Source organism: Henckelia pumila, chromosome 2 (genome assembly GCF_033568475.1).
Source record: "Henckelia pumila isolate YLH828 chromosome 2, ASM3356847v2, whole genome shotgun sequence".
Lineage (NCBI taxonomy): Eukaryota > Viridiplantae > Streptophyta > Magnoliopsida > Lamiales > Gesneriaceae > Henckelia > Henckelia pumila.
In genome coordinates this window covers 101525931-101543704 of record NC_133121.1, presented here as the reverse complement: position 1 = coordinate 101543704, position 17774 = coordinate 101525931, and the positions used below count along the sequence as shown (strand labels likewise).

General features: G+C 33.3%; 3 protein-coding genes across 3 annotated transcripts; all 3 read left to right on the top strand.

Annotated features, from left to right (window-relative positions):
- The first annotated feature begins 57 nt into the window (after positions 1–57).
- Positions 58–3992, top strand: LOC140882570 (uncharacterized). Its single transcript, XM_073288643.1, has 5 exons — positions 58–360; positions 1233–1522; positions 1613–1702; positions 2988–3346; positions 3545–3992. Exons 1-5 carry the CDS (start codon positions 111–113, stop codon positions 3807–3809), a joined length of 1254 nt encoding a protein of 417 aa, XP_073144744.1. The 5' UTR covers positions 58–110; the 3' UTR covers positions 3810–3992.
- A 5572-nt stretch (positions 3993–9564) lies between these two features.
- Positions 9565–12265, top strand: LOC140883692 (ras-related protein RABC2a-like). The gene is made up of 6 exons (XM_073290254.1): positions 9565–9981; positions 10354–10422; positions 10498–10563; positions 10782–10903; positions 11389–11517; positions 11775–12265. Exons 1-6 carry the CDS (start codon positions 9828–9830, stop codon positions 11883–11885), a joined length of 651 nt encoding a protein of 216 aa, XP_073146355.1. The 5' UTR covers positions 9565–9827; the 3' UTR covers positions 11886–12265.
- Positions 12266–14897: 2632 nt separating this feature from the next.
- LOC140878032 (monocopper oxidase-like protein SKU5) lies at positions 14898–17645 on the top strand. The gene is made up of 7 exons (XM_073281633.1): positions 14898–15038; positions 15193–15302; positions 15530–15800; positions 15972–16468; positions 16579–16947; positions 17205–17461; positions 17584–17645. Exons 1-7 carry the CDS (start codon positions 14898–14900, stop codon positions 17643–17645), a joined length of 1707 nt encoding a protein of 568 aa, XP_073137734.1.
- The last annotated feature ends 129 nt before the right edge of the window (positions 17646–17774 follow it).

Below are 17774 nucleotides of genomic sequence, written 5' to 3'. Positions count from 1 at the left end.
CAAAGGACCAAATTCAACATCCTCTCAAATGTAAGGTACTAAAATGTAATTTTCCATTGCAATCGCAGATTTATTTTCCGGCAACATTTGGAAAGGGCAAAATCAAATCAATGGCGGGTGACCTATTTCAAGATTTGCCACCTCCAACTGCGTCCACACACTCTTCGACTGCGGCTAGGTCTGATAATTCTTCGCATAAACCTCCTCCTCCGCCTGCTCTGAAGAGCGCTCTAAAACGTCCCAAGCCACCGCCGGAGACTGCGGCTGGCTCTGATAATTCTTCGCAGAAACCTCCGCCGCCGCCTGCTCTGAAGAGCGCTCTAAAACGTCCCAAGCCACCGCCGGAGTTGCAGTCTGAAGGTATCTATCTATTCACCGAATTTCCGATATATTTGTGGTGCATATTTAGTCCCCGGCATTGTGGATTCTTTTTATGATTGTGTTTTTCAGTTTACTATCGGTTAAGTGTTGTTGGGTGGGCTGTCAGGCGTCCGCGGAAGAAAAGCTTGAAATTTTATGTGATTTTGAAAAAACTGTAAGTTGACCACCCCAAATGTATAAAGTCCTTTTGGTTTAGTAGTTTGTCAGTTTTTGAGTTTAAGGTGATTATTTGTTGGTTTCAGGAGAGTTATGGTGGGTTTCATGATTCTGATTGTGGTTTCAGGAGAGTTACGTGGGTTTCATGATTCTGATTGTGAAATTGGCATTTTATAAACTTATAATTATTTTGGTGTTTTCCTTACCACAAGTGGGTCTACCATATTAAGGCAGTATTTGGGAGCTCAATTTTTCCTTAACAAAATTTTGAGAGAAAAGCTGAAAAGTGCCTCGTAGAAGCTCCCTCAAACACTACCTAACCCTGATGGAGTGATGGTGATTTTGTTGATGGCTATATGGTTAAGATTTAAATGCTGGTGAACTCCCAATGATTGGTGCTGATTTCAGAAATTAGAATGCGCATGATCATGACGTAGAAAACATTTATTTCCTGTTTCCATTGATACTTTTTTGCCTACAAAGTGGATTTTACTCTCACTGGCATTCAATTAGCAGATAAATCCTTGGCATTTACTTCTTAACGCTCATGGTCTTTGTATTCCATTGATCTTTCTGCTGCTTACACTTGCGTTTTTTTAATTTAATATCAAGCTTTAACCTTCTTCTTTATGAAAGTTACTTTAAAAGTAGTTTGAAACTGCAAGACTACATGTAACGAGCTTTATGAATTGCAGCGGTAGCTCCTGAAAAACGTTTAAGGTTCAAAACAACTACAGATGCCTCAGAAAAGCAAGTAATCGATGCCATGCGAAAAATAGCATCTCACATTAGGAATCCATCAAAATTTTGTAGAGCAGCAAAACTTACAATACAGCTAATTCAGGCTGGTAGTGTCAAACCAGCCACTAGCAATCATTTCTTTGCAATACTTGATGGTGCAATGTCGACGTTGAATAATTGCAGTGATCCCTCTTTACGTGCCGACTATCACGCACTCTTCTCAGCTGCTCAAGATGCAACTGATGTAAGCTTTTGTTTCGTTTTTGTTGTTATGTTGACTATTTTTAGGTGGTTATAATTCATAAAATTCCTTACCTTGGCGTTATTGCTCTAGGGTCTTAGCAAGAAGCAACACAATATGTTGAGTGCATGGACGATTAGGTCTGTCTGGGCGAATGATCTGTTCACAGATGACAGCTTTGTGGTATGTTTATTGATCTCTACATATAAATGTGTTTTATACGCACGGAAAGATTATGATTATTTTTGGTTTGTATTCTTTGTTTTCTGAAAAAAATATTTTCAGAATAATGTATCAGAGATTATGATGTTTGCTTGATCTTGTTTACTGAAGCAGATTTTTATATTCAGATTTCATATCCTGCAAGAATGTTTTGCACCAGCGGTAAAGTTAGAAATCTATATATTTATTACTTGGGTGTCATTTGTGGAGTACTTTTAAAATTTATAAATATAAATTATCGCGATAGAATAGAATAAAATAGAATAGAATAGAATACCAGTAAATCGGCACACCCGTTGCATGCTTATACAACATTTTTTTGTTTTTCAAGAAAATTATCTTTCAAGTAATATTGTCAAATAAGGTAAAGCGATTAGGATTATAGAATAGAGATAGAGATAGAGATAATTATAGAGTAATATCTGGAGTGATCAAAAGTCAAATCGAAACTATGTATTTGTTGGGGAGATGTAAACTGATGGAAAATATGCTTTGGGGAAGAGACTGTAATGTTTGGTTTCATTTTCTGAAAATGAAAAAGGTGGGCTAGAAATAAAAATCAAACAGATATATCTGTAACCCAATTCCAATTGACTAGTTAATTGATGCCTGTCTCTTTTCACAGCAAACTTTTGTCAGCATACTTGTATAAAGATATTAGTGTGATTGCTTGATTTCTTTTTAACATCTTTAACAGAAATGTTGCTGTTGTTTTTTGAAGAAATGACCCCAAATTTTAGATTACATCTCTGTACTATCACTATGGACCCAAAAAAAGAGTATATTCCGTTCGTTTATGCTTAGATTTCAGTTTGGCTCTTTCCTTTGAAAGAACACTGGATGTTATCCATTGCATCTTTTCCCGTCTTATTATCCCAATTTACTATGGAATGAGTTTCTACATTCAGAATTTCAGCTCCTAGGGGGGTCTCTGTTCCAGAACAGGTGGAAATTAATATAATTGTTTGCCAAAGGATTGTGAAATTGTAGTAATCTTTTTAAGAATTCTTGCGAAGGAGAACCTTTTGTGGCAATTATTCGTGTTATGCCGATTGTCGGTCGTAATTTGTTTCCCCTGGAAATATGTTACGTGGTAAAATGATAAAAATCCCATTTGAAAAGTAACTATATGATTATTGAAGTTATTCAGATGTACCTATCATATTTGGGAGTGTTTTGGCAGTTTGTTCATTTTCATTACGAGACCAAGAATCTTATAAGCAGTTTAACTTGGAATATATTTTAGTTTTCAAAAGCAACAGGACGCATAAAAGATGCCATATCAAGTCTGCCTGTTGCAACTGAAGACGATGATATGGAAGAAGCTATCACCCTCAAAGAAGAGACCGAGTTGGCAAGTGCAGATGAAAAGATGAATGAAGTCTCTCCCGATGCTACCTCCGAACAGCATGAAGAACTCGATCCATTCGGACTAGATCGACTGATCACCAATACAACTAAGAAGGATGAAAAATCAAAGGTTAAAAATGAGCTGCTAAACAGGAGTAAAAAGGATGAAGAAGAGAACAAGAGATTTCTCAAGTCACAGAGGGGAGCCTTGATTTCTTGTCTCGAGATTGCTGCAAAAAGATACAAAACCCCATGGTTAGATGAGTTTTTGATTGTTTTGTTAAAAGTCTACAGGAGTGGATGCAATGGGGGAAAGGGAAGGCAGACTGCCTTCTCCTCAAATAAAAAAGAAATAAAAATTATAAAATTTTCTAAAAGTTTCGAGTTTTGCCCTCCTAATTTCATTAGTCGCCCTTCTCTATGGTGATCTTTACAGCTTTGCTACGTTTTCAGGTGCCAAACTTCGATTGACATCTTATCAAAACATGCTTTTGATAATATTTCGAGATTCACAACAGGGCAAAGGCGTGCCATCGAGAAACTGTGGGCTTCGATTAGGGAACAACAGGCACTTAGAAAACAAGGGAAATCTGTATCTGGTAAACTTGATGTAAATGGTTTCGAGTGGCTCCAGCAGAAGTACGCGAATGAGAAAATAAGCATCCGGCATTCTGTTGGAGGGAGTGGGGATCGTCGTGCTCAACAATGGCTTGGTTGATGCTTGCCATATTCGTCATTTCCGAGTTTTGTCAGGGAAGAGACGCTCTGTGTTACACCTTAGTGATGTATAATAGGTGCATTGTCATTATTTTTGCCGCACATTTACATTACTGGTGAAATGCTACTGATCTTGCCAAATATATATTTACTTGAAGATTGGCATTCTATATCCCAATGAAGTTCGTGTTTTGTGCGTGCGCCGAGGATCAGATATATATATATATATATATATATATATGTAAGTTTAAGCGTGATAGAGCCAAAATTGTTTCAAATTGTATTTTAGTCCATCATCAATTTTTATAATCATGATATGACCTCTATATAAATATAAATCAAATAAGTGATAAAGAAAATGTATATGCACGCAACTTGTCATCGGTGCTCTAATATGTAATGAAACATACTAAGAAAAATAAGAACTGCATTAGATTTACATGTTCTAAAAACGTGTTCATTAATTTGTTCATCTTCAAATTTCACTTATCGAGGGATTCATGAATGAAAATTACATTTATGATTTTTTTTAATACAGATTATTTGTTGCTATTTTTCGGGGAATCAGAGTTTTTTTTTTTTTTTTTTTTTTGGTCCTGGTATTTTAACATTTTACTTTTTTGAACATTGAACTTCATCATAACATGTAATCCAGTTGACCCCAATATATATTCTAGCGACATATTATATACTACCAATCCCAGATTATATTATACACGATAAAACAAATTATAATATAAAATATTTAGTTTTGACATAATGAAAACGAGAAAATTAGCATTTTGGTTTTATATGTTGGCTTTTTTTTGGTTTTGGTCCTGTATATTGGCTTGTTTTGGAAAAGATCCTGTAACTCTGTTTTTTTTTATTTAGTCCTACATGTTGATTGTTTTGGTTTTGGTCCTATAAGTTGGTTTACTTTTTGATTTTAGTCCTATACAAGTCATGTTTTGGAAAAAAGTACAGTAATTTGGATTTTTTTGGATTTGGTCATATTAGTTGACTTGTTTTTTTATTTTGGTCATGGAAAAGATACGGTTTTGACCAAATTAAGCTCGATTAAGTTAGAATTAGCGTCTATGTTTTTTATTTTAAAATAATAAATTAAATTTAGAATTTAGATGTTGACTTTCCAACTTCACCGCTTAAGCTTTTAAATTTAGAATTTAGTTTTTTTAGCTAATTTTGTTAATTTAGGTTGGAACTTATTTATGTCATATGATCATTAATAGGTGCTAAGTGGGCGACACTTAGTGCCAAATAAATAAAAAAATCGAAGTTACAGTTGATAACGATATAAATGAATGTTTGTTTCTTACTTTTTAAAAGAACAAAAGTATGTTACATTTAATACATTAAATTAACATATTTTAGATTTTATTAAATTATTTAGATTAAAAAAAGTTTAAGCGTAAAAAAATATTTTTTTATTAGTTAGTTGTAATTATCTCAAACCAATAAGAAGATAAATAATGAAAGAATAACAAATTTTTATTATAAAAATAATTAGAGATCAACTTCTAAATTCCAAAACATGATAACATACAGGACAAAAACCAAAAAACAAACCAAATTACAGGACCAAAACCAAAATAAGCCAACATATAGGACTAAAATCCAAAAAAAAAAAACTGAGTTACAGAATCTTTTCCAAAACAAGCCAACATACATGATCAAAACAAAAAAAAAGCCAACATACAGGACCAAAATGCTAATTTTTCCTAATGAAAACATTAGCACCAAAGTTTTTGATTTTTTAAACAACGAGGTGAATTATATATAAATGAGTTGGTCTTTGTGCAACGGTCTCATGAATTTATATACGGGTAGATCAGACTCATATCTTCAATGAAAAGTAATACTTTTGATATAAAAATATATTTTTTAATGAGTCGGATCGAATAAGATATCTGTTTCAAATGAGAGTTTTTGTGATTATAAATATAAGAATGATTTTGGATTTGAAAATAAAATATTTTTTAATTCATAAATATCTTCTATTATATTAAGTGTGAGATCAAACCAAGTTGGTAGGTTGGTGTGGCACCTTTATTTTTAATTTTTTTTAGAATGATTTAATATTTTTTTATTTTTTACAATTATTTAATAAAAAACACACTATACATGAACGCAAACGTGTACGCAAAAACGAACCGTACAAGCATGCAACGTGTGTACGCAAAAACATATTATATAACTTATAAGCATGCAACACGTGCAATTCGGTACTAGTATCAATTATACTAGAGTTGTTAAATGTGTTGAGTCCGTCAGATTGATCTATTCCGCTAAACAAGCGGGTTTGCATTTTCTCAATTAGGGATGCAAACGAACCAAACCATTTGTGAGCTATTCGAAGCTCGATTCGATAAAAACTCATTTGAACTCGTTTAATGAAGCTAGTTAAGATAAACGAAACAAGCTCGAGCTTTACGATATTCGGCTCGTTAGCTCGTGAACATATTCGTTAATATGCTCGTGAGTTAACTCTTAGATGAAAATATAATAGTATTGATATTTTCTTCATAGATATTCACTTTTATCTATGGTAAATATATAAAAATCTATTATTATAATAAAATTGAAGAATATTATATTTTCCTCTTAAAATGTGGTTTTAATTTTTTTTTTTTAAAACTAAAATGTGGTTTTAATAAAGTTAATGAATATTTAAATTTATATTTATAAAGTTTGTTTAGGTTTAATCGTCAAAGATGGCATAGAACCAATAGTTCATTATCTAATGGCCAAACGACGAGTTGCAGGCCCAACCCGCTAATTATTATATATTGTATATAACCAAAAACGGGTGAATCGTCCGTTGCCATATAGCTGAGTTAGGATATCAAATTTACCAACTTGCCCAAGTGGTGACCCACCCTGCCACGTTTTTGACCGCTCTAATTGACACCATTTGTTTTAAACTTTTAATTATTATTATTTTAAATTTAATTTCACTTTTATTACCTAACCAATTATTCAATACTAAGAGTATGTACAAAGGTGAGATAAAGTTGATGTGATGAAGTTGGTAACTTCATTGCATGATGATGTTAGCGATGATAACATCATTGCTTGGTTTTGCGAGAATGAGATGATGTTATAGAGAGAATGTTGAAATATTAATTTTTTATTTCATTAAATATATATATTTATTTAAACACAAAATAAATTTTCATAATTGAAATAAATTAAAATTACACATAATTAAAATTTAAATATTACAGAAAATTCAGAAATACAAAAATTTAAAAATTTAAAAAATACAAATAATTAAAGCATATTACCAACAACAAAATAAATTACTGCTCAAATCTTTTACGAAGAATTGCTTGTTGAATCTTCGTAAAATATTCACGTTGCACATCATTCATGTTTGGATCATTAATATCTTTCTTCATGATTCGATTTTCTTACTCTCTCTCGGCCTCCATCTCTTTCATCGCTTGTTTCTTTTCCTTCATTTCTTGCTTTCTCAACTCTATTTCGTACTTTTTGGACATCCGTTACTCAATTTTTGCATAATGCTCTCTTGCCATAGAAATTTTCGTATCCTCAATTTCATAAAATCTTGTCTGCTCCTCACACATTTTTGCATACAAATCTATCATGGAATTTTTTGATCCAGATCCTTTCATGCTCGCTTTGAAGCCCTTTCTTCCCACTGGTCTAATGGTTTTCTCCACTTCTTGCACGTCATTTCCTTCCTCGGCTGTAGGCGTATCAGTGGGAGTGGAGAAAGGAGATGGAGATGATTCACCATCAATATTTTTCAGCTTTTTGGTCGCATTTGCCGCATTGCCTTCGTATTTTGCTAACGACCATATCCTCCATTTTGGTTGATCCTTAGACCTTAAGGACTAATCAAGCTTTCTCGTCGGACCATGCGGTTCCACAATCTTTCTCAAACATTGTTTGAGCTTGAGCATACTAATTAAAAATAATAATTTAGCAATTTTTTTACTATCAAATTAGAATAAAACATTGTGATAAAATTTTAAAAATACCTTCATTTCAAATTAAGATCCACTTTGGTTGAGGGCTTCTATTTCGCTCATTTTGTTTTGAAAAGCGAAAACTCGTTTTGCAAGATCTTGAAAATGTTGGCGCATATTGTCCCTAGAACGAACTTTCCATTCTATTGGCAACTCTTGATTATATTCTTTTTCAATCATTCCCCAAAAATTAGCATTGTTTTGGTCATTTTCAAGTGCCGGATTGGTAGACGCGTTGCACCATGCCTTTGCAAGAGGTTCATCTTCATCTTTCAACCACTTTTTCCTCGTCATGGCGTCACCCCCACTTGCAGCAACAACTTGTTTCCCTTTCCTTCTTGATTTTGAAGATGTAGTTTCGAAAATAGGAGGAGGGACTTCGTTTGGATTTTGGAAAAATTGAGTTTGATTGAACATGTGACTCAACATTTGCTCGTCGGAGTATTGAGATTGAGAAAGACCAATCCACTGTGCATTGAATTGTGAAAAATTTGGTGGAGGAGAATTAAGATCATCATTGTTCCATGGATTCATTTTCGGATTTGGATTGAATGAAATCAAAGAAGAAGATATATATATTTTTTGTTTTGTAGAATGAAAGCGTAAAAGAAGTTGTTAATTTATCAAGGAGTAATGAAGAATATATATAGAAGATTGAAAAATATAGCCGTTACTAGCCGTTGGAAGTTTTTTTTAATTTTTTTTTAAAAATTAAATAATTTTTTAATTTTTAATGATTTAAAAGGTCAGATTAATCTGGACCGTTGGATCTCCAACTACCAGATTAATTTGACCATGCAATTTAAAAAAAAGAAATTAAAAAATTTTAAAAAAGAAGAAAGCCGTTTGAATGATTTTTTTTAAAAAAAATTAAAAACAAAAAAAAAGAAGGGGCATCATCGCGCGGAGGGTCTCCGCGCGGGGCCCGCTTCTTTCTCATCCGCGTGCGAGATTCTCACCCCTTAAAGGGGCGAGAAGTTGAAGTGGGCCGAGGATGTGGACATCCTCGCTCCACATCCTCGGCCGTTGTATATGACCTAACAAATGTGACACACGTGTTGCGTGTGTAACAAATAATTTCAATTATGATCAATTTTTTATTTTTATCTTTTTGAATTTTTTTACTTCTTATCAACATGTCGGAAAAAAAAAATTCAAGCCAAAAATAAAAAGTAGAAGCCAAATGAAAATATGATGAAAATTGAAAACACGTGAGGATGATTGGGGTTAGTGGGGTAGTTAATTGATGTAGTTTTTTTTTTTAAAACGTGGAAGAGATAATGCTCGGCTAGGGTAACGACTAATTAGTGATTTAATAATCAATAAAAAATGATTGACTATATTTTATAAAAAGATAATCAAGGTTATATTTGAAAACTCATTAAAAGTATCAAAAACAGTTTTTCTATGGGGTTTATCTATTATTATATAGTAAAGATAGTAAAGATATATTTGTAATTCAAAATATATTCCAATTATTCAAAATTTTAAAATACATTTTTATAAAAACATTACAAGTATTTGTGCAAACGAATAAATCAAATGATTCATCTAAACCCATTATTCGCGCATTTTGAATTTTGTAATTGTAATTATTCGAATTCTAATTCAAAATTCGTCCCAAAATAAAGAGCGGGCTTGATACCGATTCTGTCCCCACAACCTGATCAAGAATTTCGCTACAAAAAAAAAAAAAATTCAATTTTCAAACAAAATTTGAGCAATTCCATGTAACAAAAAGGTCGGGTAGCGAATCAATGATCCAAAACTCCTGGTGGGTTCCACCGCCGCGGGCTCCAAATGCCGGCGCGTGTCGATTCAAAATTTCACAACCGGCTCAATGAAAACGAGACATTTGTACCATGTATCTCGCGTACGCATGTTTCGAATTAAACCTCATTCTTTGCCAACTCTGCACCAACCGCAGTAGCTGGCAAGTAGCGCCAAGAATTCTTGATATTTTTCTTGTTTAATTCGAACGAAGTTTCGATTGGATATGGTGAGAGGAGTTGCGTGATCGAATCATGGGTTCCAAGAAAAACGAGAGCTTTGGCAGTAATTACGATTATTCTTTCAAGGTGTTGTTGGTTGGTGACTCAGGTGTTGGAAAGAGCAGTCTTCTTCACAGTTTCATTGCAAATTGTCAGCAGCTTCCTCACGATCTTGCTCCAACTATTGGTATGCTGCTGCCTCGTCTGTGATTTTTAGTACAAAATTTCAAGAGTGCATGGTATCTGCATCAAACCAGAAAGCTACCTTCATTTTCTCCATTTAAGTAGTTGTTTTTCGAGTATTTGTTGGTATGCTAAGGAATAATGAAGTTGATGGTTGCAGAGGAAGGAGGTGAAATTTAAGCAGAATGATAGATGAGGAGCTTAAGTTTGCAATTTTGATATTAAATTGCCTTCATTATGTTTAGGGTAGTACAGAAAAAGGTTGCAAATGGAATGGTTTGATCTGATTCATCTGCACTGTTTTTGTGTTGTGTTCTTGATTCCTAAATATGATTCGGCTTAGATTGATGTTTGGTGTTGATTGACCAATTTACAGGAGTGGATTTCAAAATAAAACTGCTAACAACTGGTGGGAAAAGGCTGAAACTAACCATATGGGACACAGGTAAATCAAATTTGATAGAAGTAATTGGTTCATGGAAGTTTACATGTGTTTATATTGCATTACATTATTCTGCAGCTGGACAAGAAAGGTTCGGAATGCTAGCAAGTTCATATTACAGAGGAGCGCATGGACTAATTCTCGGTATGTTAACGCCGCCTCAAGATCTCTCCTTGTTTTTGGAAATGATATTGATTCATTGAGTTCTTCATTTTTCTGTCAAAGAGATATGCGGCATTATCTGTTATATATAGTCGATCCATCCTTTCAATTAAACTTTTTCTACTACTTTCCTAACTATGGGCAGACGAGGATATGTTCCTAATGACCTTTATTGTTTCCATTGCTTGCTCCTATTTCAGTTTATGATGTGACAAGACGAGAGACTTTTACGAATCTGTCAGCTATTTGGGCGAAGGAACTCGAGCTTTACTGCACGAATCCAGATTGTATCAAGATACTAGTGGGCAACAAAGTTGATAGGGTAAGTTCTATACTACCAGTAGTTTAGTACCTCGACATGCTACACTCGAATGACAAGTTTTAAGGCAGGCAAATGTCATTAATGTATGACACTTGAGTAAAATAAGAAACTGGGGGTGGGGGTGCCACATCTCGAAACTTGATATATCTGTTGAGAGGATTGATGGGGCGATAGTATCACCATGTGCCATCCATGTTACTTTCTTTTGTACATTCTTGCTGGTTGACTGGTTGTAAATTGTCCCGTTTAATATTTGTAATATTTAATTCGTATGCAAAATTCCAAACTTAATAGCGAAATTATACCACAATAAACTTATGAACGTTAACCATTATGTATGTAGAAAGATGCTTTTTTTCCAACAGCAATTGTCTTGGAATCCCTGCTCTTCTTCTTTTTTTTGGCCAGAGAAGTGAGTAGAGGAAGCAATGATGATGGATTCATCTGTATATTTGACCAGTTAAAGCGATAACTTTCATTTTCAGGATAGTGAGAGGGCTGTTGCCATGGAGGAGGGGCTGGCTTTTGCGAAGAAACACAAGTGTCTATTTCAAGAATGTAGTGCTAAGACTCAAGAAAATGTGAAGGAATGCTTTAAAGAACTCGCTGTCAAGGTATGCTTTCTTCGACACTGTAAACTTTATTTCCGAGATAAGTTAGTCAAGTATGTGAGTAGTATTCATTTACTCCCTTTTCTGTACACTCTCCATTACATGCAATAATCAAGCCTGATCAAGACCCCGATAAAAGTTTATTATTGTAGCAACCAAGGCTATTTAGCGCGTGAATCATCAGATTTAATATGATTTGCCATCGTATTTTTCTGGTATTTCCCAGTGTATGCCAAATATTTAGCTGACTTGTATTACAGATATTGGAAGTACCTAGCTTACTGGAGCAAGGATCCACACCTTTGAAGAACCAAGTTTTAAAGCAGAAGCAATTTTACCAGGCCAAACATTCCCAGAAATGCTGCTTCTAGTCATTAAAAAACGATTTCTGATGACGACGGTTACCACCAGATATTCGCAATAACCAGGTTCTTGCTGTTCAATAATGGTGTCGCAGCCCTACTGTCTCTCATCATTACTGAAACGATCGATCCATTACACACGTGTGGTGATGAATCCGGAAGATCATCCTTTTGCAATTCTCATTTGTCATGTCTACATTTATTTCATTTTTTCCCCTCTTTATTCTTTCAAATCTTCACAGAATATGTCACACACAGTTTGTATTTTTTTTTTATCATGTAAGATAAAGGTCGTATGCACTGGCAGTTGTGTATAAATTACATAAAGGAGATCGACCTTGTTATGTACAAGAGAAATATATGTTTTCGAGTTGGCATATTAAGTTTCTATGAGGGTAAAAACGAAATAAGAATAGTAATTTTGTAAAATTTTGTGCTTTAATTTTCTTGTATGCTATGAACTCATTTTATGTTATACTGAAATGTTACCTCCTGTGTACTTGTGATCATATTATATGAAAATACGTTACAAGTGATGTACCGTGTCATACATGAGGCTCTCCATGTAACGATTTGGCCTATGTTATGTATATTATTTGATTGGAAAATGTAGCCTCCACTTATTTTTTCAAAACATGGAATCAAGTACTCTTCCTACAATTTTACTAGAAATTATAATTCTATTAAATATATATTGCTTCCGCTGAATATTTCTTTTTCAACTAAAACTCTTTTTTTTGTTTCATAAGTTACATTTATTTTATGTGTTCATATTCCATTAGATTTTTGTTGGTAATAATGTAATATAATGGCACTGTATTATCATGGCACCCCGTAGAGACATTAACCATGAGAACTCCATTTTTAGATGGTGTTTGACTAACCTTATTAAAAAGAATTTATTTTAAAAATAAGCTGTTAAAGTGTTTGGGTAAACTTATTTTAAACAACTTAAATATGTTGATATGTTTGGTATTTTAAGATCTTTTTATTGTCAAAATTACCAAAAAGGATATAATTCTATGAAAATAATGCATATACAAATTTTTTTAAAAAATAAACCTATATTAAAAAATAAAATTGTTTTAATATTTTACTTTTAGAAAAATTTATGTGATTTGTAATTTTTTTAAATAATATTTAATATTTAATGAGTGGAGGATAAAATAGAAATTTATTAAAATATTCAAGAATATTTTAGAGAGATAGAATATTAAAATAATATCTTTTAAAAAAAATTACCTCCCCCTTACTTTTTTTAAAAACAACTTATAAACTGTCAAACAACTTATTTTGACAGCTTATAAGATGTTTTTAAAAAAAATTTACCAAACACATTTTCAGAGTTTAAAAGTTCTAAAACAGCTTATACGCTGTTTGAAATAGCTTTTAAGCTTGACTAAGCTTATTAAAAAGAGCTTATAAGCTCCTAATGCTTAAAAGCTGTTTTACGAGCTTATAAGCTGTTAGAACTTTTATTTTAAAAATAATTTGTTAAAGTATTTGAGTAAACTTATTTTAAACAACTTAAAAATGTTGATATGTTTGGTATTATAAGATCTTTTTATTGTCAAAATTACCAAAAAAAGTATAATTCTATAAAAATAAAATTTTAAGTTATACACATACGAAAATAGTTTTAGAATAAATATATATTAAAAAATAATTTTTTTTAATATTTTACTTTAGAAAAATTTATGTGATTTGTAATTTTTTTAAAAAATAATATTTAATATTTAATGGGCGAAGGATATGATGGAGATTATGAAAATATTCAAGGATATTTTAGAGAGATAGAATATTAAAATAAGATCTTTTTGAAAAAAGTACATCCCCTCTTAATTTTTTAAAAACAACTTATAAGCTGTCAAACAACTTATTTTGACAGCTTATAAGCAGTTTTTAAAATTTTTTGCCAAACAAAATTTGAGAGCTTAAAAGTTCTAAAACATCTTATAAGCTGTTTGAAAGAAGCTGTTTGAAAGAGCTTTTAAGTTCTCCCAAACATCCTCTTAATATAATTTCAGAGACATATGAGATATGGCAACTTTATAATTTTTTTTTTATAAAAGTAAATTAATTACCACCTTCTTTTCCTTTTTTGCTTTGCTGAAAAACCATGCTAATTTGAATTCTCCCCTTAATTCTAGGAAAACCATCATGTTTTTTTTATGCTTTAATTTAATATTTGTAAAATCCAAAAAAAGGTCCTTTATTCTTATATTTATTTCTTACCAAATCGACAGATGTAACTAGACAGCTTTCAATTTCATTTCATTCAAAAATAGAAAGTTTTAATTTATTCATTTTTTTTTATTTTGGTTGCTTTTTTTTAATTAAAAATAATGGATTAACGTGAAATTCATGAAGGTTGTGTTTGGAGGTAAGTTTTTGAAATCCATGAAGTTAATGTATTTTCCTCTCTAGATAAATTATAGGAAAGAAATTCAAATCCATTATGATTAATACCAATCATTGTGTAAATAAGCAGAAGTCATGTATTTCAAATGATTTACACTATAATTATATTTATATTTCAAATAATTTAAATTTCCTCTATCTTATTTAACAATAAAAATAAACTTGAAGTCATGGATTTCAAATGACTCAATCTTAATACAACCTACTAGAAACAGTTGCTTAATAAAATGTTTTCCCCATAGCCACTTCATGTCATGTTTTTATTAGTTTACTTAATTTAATAATAATCAACAAGAAATCAATCACAAATCAAGATAATTATTAATATTCTAGCTAAATTAAACCCAGCTGGCTTGACCAAGTTAAACAAGAAAAAAAAAACATTGTTTTTTCATAAAGAATTATATTAAATGCCGGCTATATTATCGTAATTTCCGAATATATACCAAGAGTACATACTTTTAAAACTTGTAACATTTTTCTTCTTGGACATTTCACTTGAATTTTTCAGCAAGAACCGGACATAAACTTACTTTATAAATCAATGTGTTGCATTCATTATTCAGATAATTAGAGACTAAAATCTGCGAATTAATAAACATGATGTGTTTCACGAAGTGGCTAACTGTTGCTTTGGCCATACTCTTTTGTATCTCAGAAGTGAAATGTATCGATATATTTCTTGAATGGATTGTTACCTCTGAGAACACTTTTGTTTATCCAGTGTCAAATATTCAGCCTGTAAGTGATCACTTTTCTGCATCTTATATGTGTTTTGATGACGTAATACATGAAATTTTTCGATTAATAGATCGCGAATTCGATCAAATAATTGTCGTGACGAGAGGTTAATTTGATGGTAAATATTTTGCATGTGCATGTGACAATTGTGCAGGTGATCAAAATAAATGGAATGTTTCCAGGGCCGCTTATAAACTCGACTACCAATGATATGATTCATGTTAATATCTTCAACAATCTTGATGAGCCTTTGCTCTTCACATGGTACGTATACTATATATATACATAGATGTATGATATTTTGGACGTCTGTTGTTGGACACTTCATGGAATGTCACGTCAGTCGTATCCTTACATATCTTTTTGGGTCTTGAGAAACGAACTGCATTAAATGTTTTCACGATGTTCACATGAACACCTTGCAGTGTCAACAAGGACGTCCAAAATATCAAAATTATCATAATAATGAAAAAAACCGTCTGAATTTTCAGGAATGGCATACAACAGAGGCTAAATTCATGGCAAGATGGGGTTTCAGGCACTAACTGTCCTATTGAACCTGGGAAGAACTGGACTTACGCCTTTCAGACCAAAGACCAGATTGGCACCTACTCTTACTTTCCCTCCATCAACTTTCAAAAGGCTGCAGGAGGATTCGGTCCCATTCGTGTCAACAATCGAAATGTGATCCTTGTACCTTTTCCCAAGCCGGAAGCCGAATTTGATCTTCTGATTGGCGACTGGATGGAGAACTCGTTTAAGGTAACACATGGACTCGGTTATGATGTAGTACTCTTGTTTTTCTCTTAGCGGCGAAAACTCGAAAACTTATGTTATAGACTGAACTAGTCATTTAACTACTGGTACTATTAGTTGTTGACAAAATCTTGATTAACAAGAATGGTTTTCTTTACTTGGAACATTGTGCTGCAGGATGTTAGGACAATGTTACAAGGTGAATTATCAACTGATGTTTACCCCAAGGTGTTCTTAATGAACGGCAAGGCTCCTTATGGAAGCCCCGATTCGACATCATACGAGTCTTTCACCGTCTCAAAAGGCAAGGCCTATCGACTCCGGGTTTCAAATGTGGGGACCATGTTCAGTTTCAATTTCAGAATTCAGAAACATCAAATGGTGCTCGTCGAAACTGAAGGTTCTTACACGAACCAGATTGTGTTAGACTCCTTGGACGTGCACGTAGGGCAGTCATATTCGGTACTCGTGACAGCGAATCAAGATGAATCTGATTACTACATGGTGGCTACACCAAAATTAGTCAATACTGGTAGCAAATCCAATGGTTCCTCCCTTGTTGGCAAAGGTATACTACACTATGAAAATTCAAATTCAATGGTGAATGGGCCTATTCCAGAGGGACCAGATCCTTTCGACATTGATTTTTCAATCAATCAAGCTAGATCTATCAGGTAGATCATTAAATGCTAGTTTAGGACACAATTTGTATAATGTTATTACACATGCATGGTAAGTTTTATACAAGTATTTAATTTGATTGTGTGTGTGCGTGTTTTGTCAGATGGAATATGACTGCAGGTGCAGCAAGGCCTAATCCACAAGGCACATTCAATGTCACAAACATAACATTAACCCAAACATTTGTCCTCCATGGATCCAAGGCCATCATCAATGGCGTACCAGTCTATACAGTGAACAATGTATCATATCTAACTCCCAGCACACCATTAAAACTTGCAGATCAATTCACAAACGGCTCCGGTGTGTATCAACTCGATGAGTTCCCGGTCCGTTCTGTCAATGATGCTGCTGCATATGGCGTTTCTGTAGTGACAGGAGTTCATAAAGGGTGGATAGAGATTGTGTTCAAGAATGATCTTGATGACATGGATTCCTGGCATTTGGATGGGTTTGGGTTCTATGTCGTGGGGTAAGGCCTATTCGTTTGCTAGTTCTTAAGTTATAGATTTGCCGGCTCAGGGTTATGAATCGCTCGTAAAAGTTAAACTCTAAATATGATAATCATGCAAAAAAATGTATTTTTAGATTGACATGATCGTTGCTTTGCTTTCTTTAACACATATGCATTGGTTCCTATATTACAATCAATATAATCTGCATATAGATTGTGTATATATCTGTAATTCCTTATATCGATCTATTGTTTGAATTGCATACAAAACATAGGTTCGGCGAAGGAGAATGGACTCCTGGATCACGTAGTACCTACAACTTATTAGACCCAGTCGTCCGGTCCACCGTGCAAGTGTATCCCAGAAGATGGACTGCAGTGTATGCATTCCTTGACAATCCAGGGATGTGGAATTTGAGATCCCAAAACTTGTTCCATTGGTACATGGGCCAAGAACTCTACATCAGAGTTCATGATGCTGATCCCAACCCAGCCAAGGAACGTCCTCCTCCCGAAAACGTTCTCCTATGTGGTTCGTTATTTCTAGCTACGCATGATTCATATTCATGCTTTACGTTTTATACCATCCGAAAGCTCGATCCATTTTGAAAATGTTGTATCAAGTTGGCATTGACGATTTGGTTGTCTTTACAGGGATTTTTGATGAAGCTATTGCTCCAGTTGCTAGTGCACCAGCTCCTGAGCCAGGGTGGTGAAGTTTCCTCGTATTCATTTGATAATTCGAATGTTCTTTTAGAAAAAAATGATTATGTATTTTGATTCGCGGCCATGATTCCTATGATGGAAATACATATTTAATTTTCTTGTTGTGAATAGTGATTCTT

What these genes read in the sequence shown, in the direction of transcription:
- LOC140882570 (XM_073288643.1), top strand. Translation starts at nt 111, where the DNA reads ATGGCGGGTGACCTATTTCAAGATTTGCCACCTCCAACTGCGTCCACA. An exon ending in GCCGGAGTTGCAGTCTGAAG is followed by an intron (nt 361 to 1,232) that starts GTATCTATCTAT and finishes TATGAATTGCAG; the next exon opens with CGGTAGCTCCTGAAAAACGT. An exon ending in CTGCTCAAGATGCAACTGAT is followed by an intron (nt 1,523 to 1,612) that starts GTAAGCTTTTGT and finishes TTATTGCTCTAG; the next exon opens with GGTCTTAGCAAGAAGCAACA.
- LOC140883692 (XM_073290254.1), top strand. Translation starts at nt 9,828, where the DNA reads ATGGGTTCCAAGAAAAACGAGAGCTTTGGCAGTAATTACGATTATTCT. An exon ending in CGATCTTGCTCCAACTATTG is followed by an intron (nt 9,982 to 10,353) that starts GTATGCTGCTGC and finishes ACCAATTTACAG; the next exon opens with GAGTGGATTTCAAAATAAAA. An exon ending in TTAAAGAACTCGCTGTCAAG is followed by an intron (nt 11,518 to 11,774) that starts GTATGCTTTCTT and finishes CTTGTATTACAG; the next exon opens with ATATTGGAAGTACCTAGCTT.
- LOC140878032 (XM_073281633.1), top strand. Translation starts at nt 14,898, where the DNA reads ATGATGTGTTTCACGAAGTGGCTAACTGTTGCTTTGGCCATACTCTTT. An exon ending in AATCAAGCTAGATCTATCAG is followed by an intron (nt 16,469 to 16,578) that starts GTAGATCATTAA and finishes GTGTTTTGTCAG; the next exon opens with ATGGAATATGACTGCAGGTG. An exon ending in TTTGGGTTCTATGTCGTGGG is followed by an intron (nt 16,948 to 17,204) that starts GTAAGGCCTATT and finishes TACAAAACATAG; the next exon opens with GTTCGGCGAAGGAGAATGGA.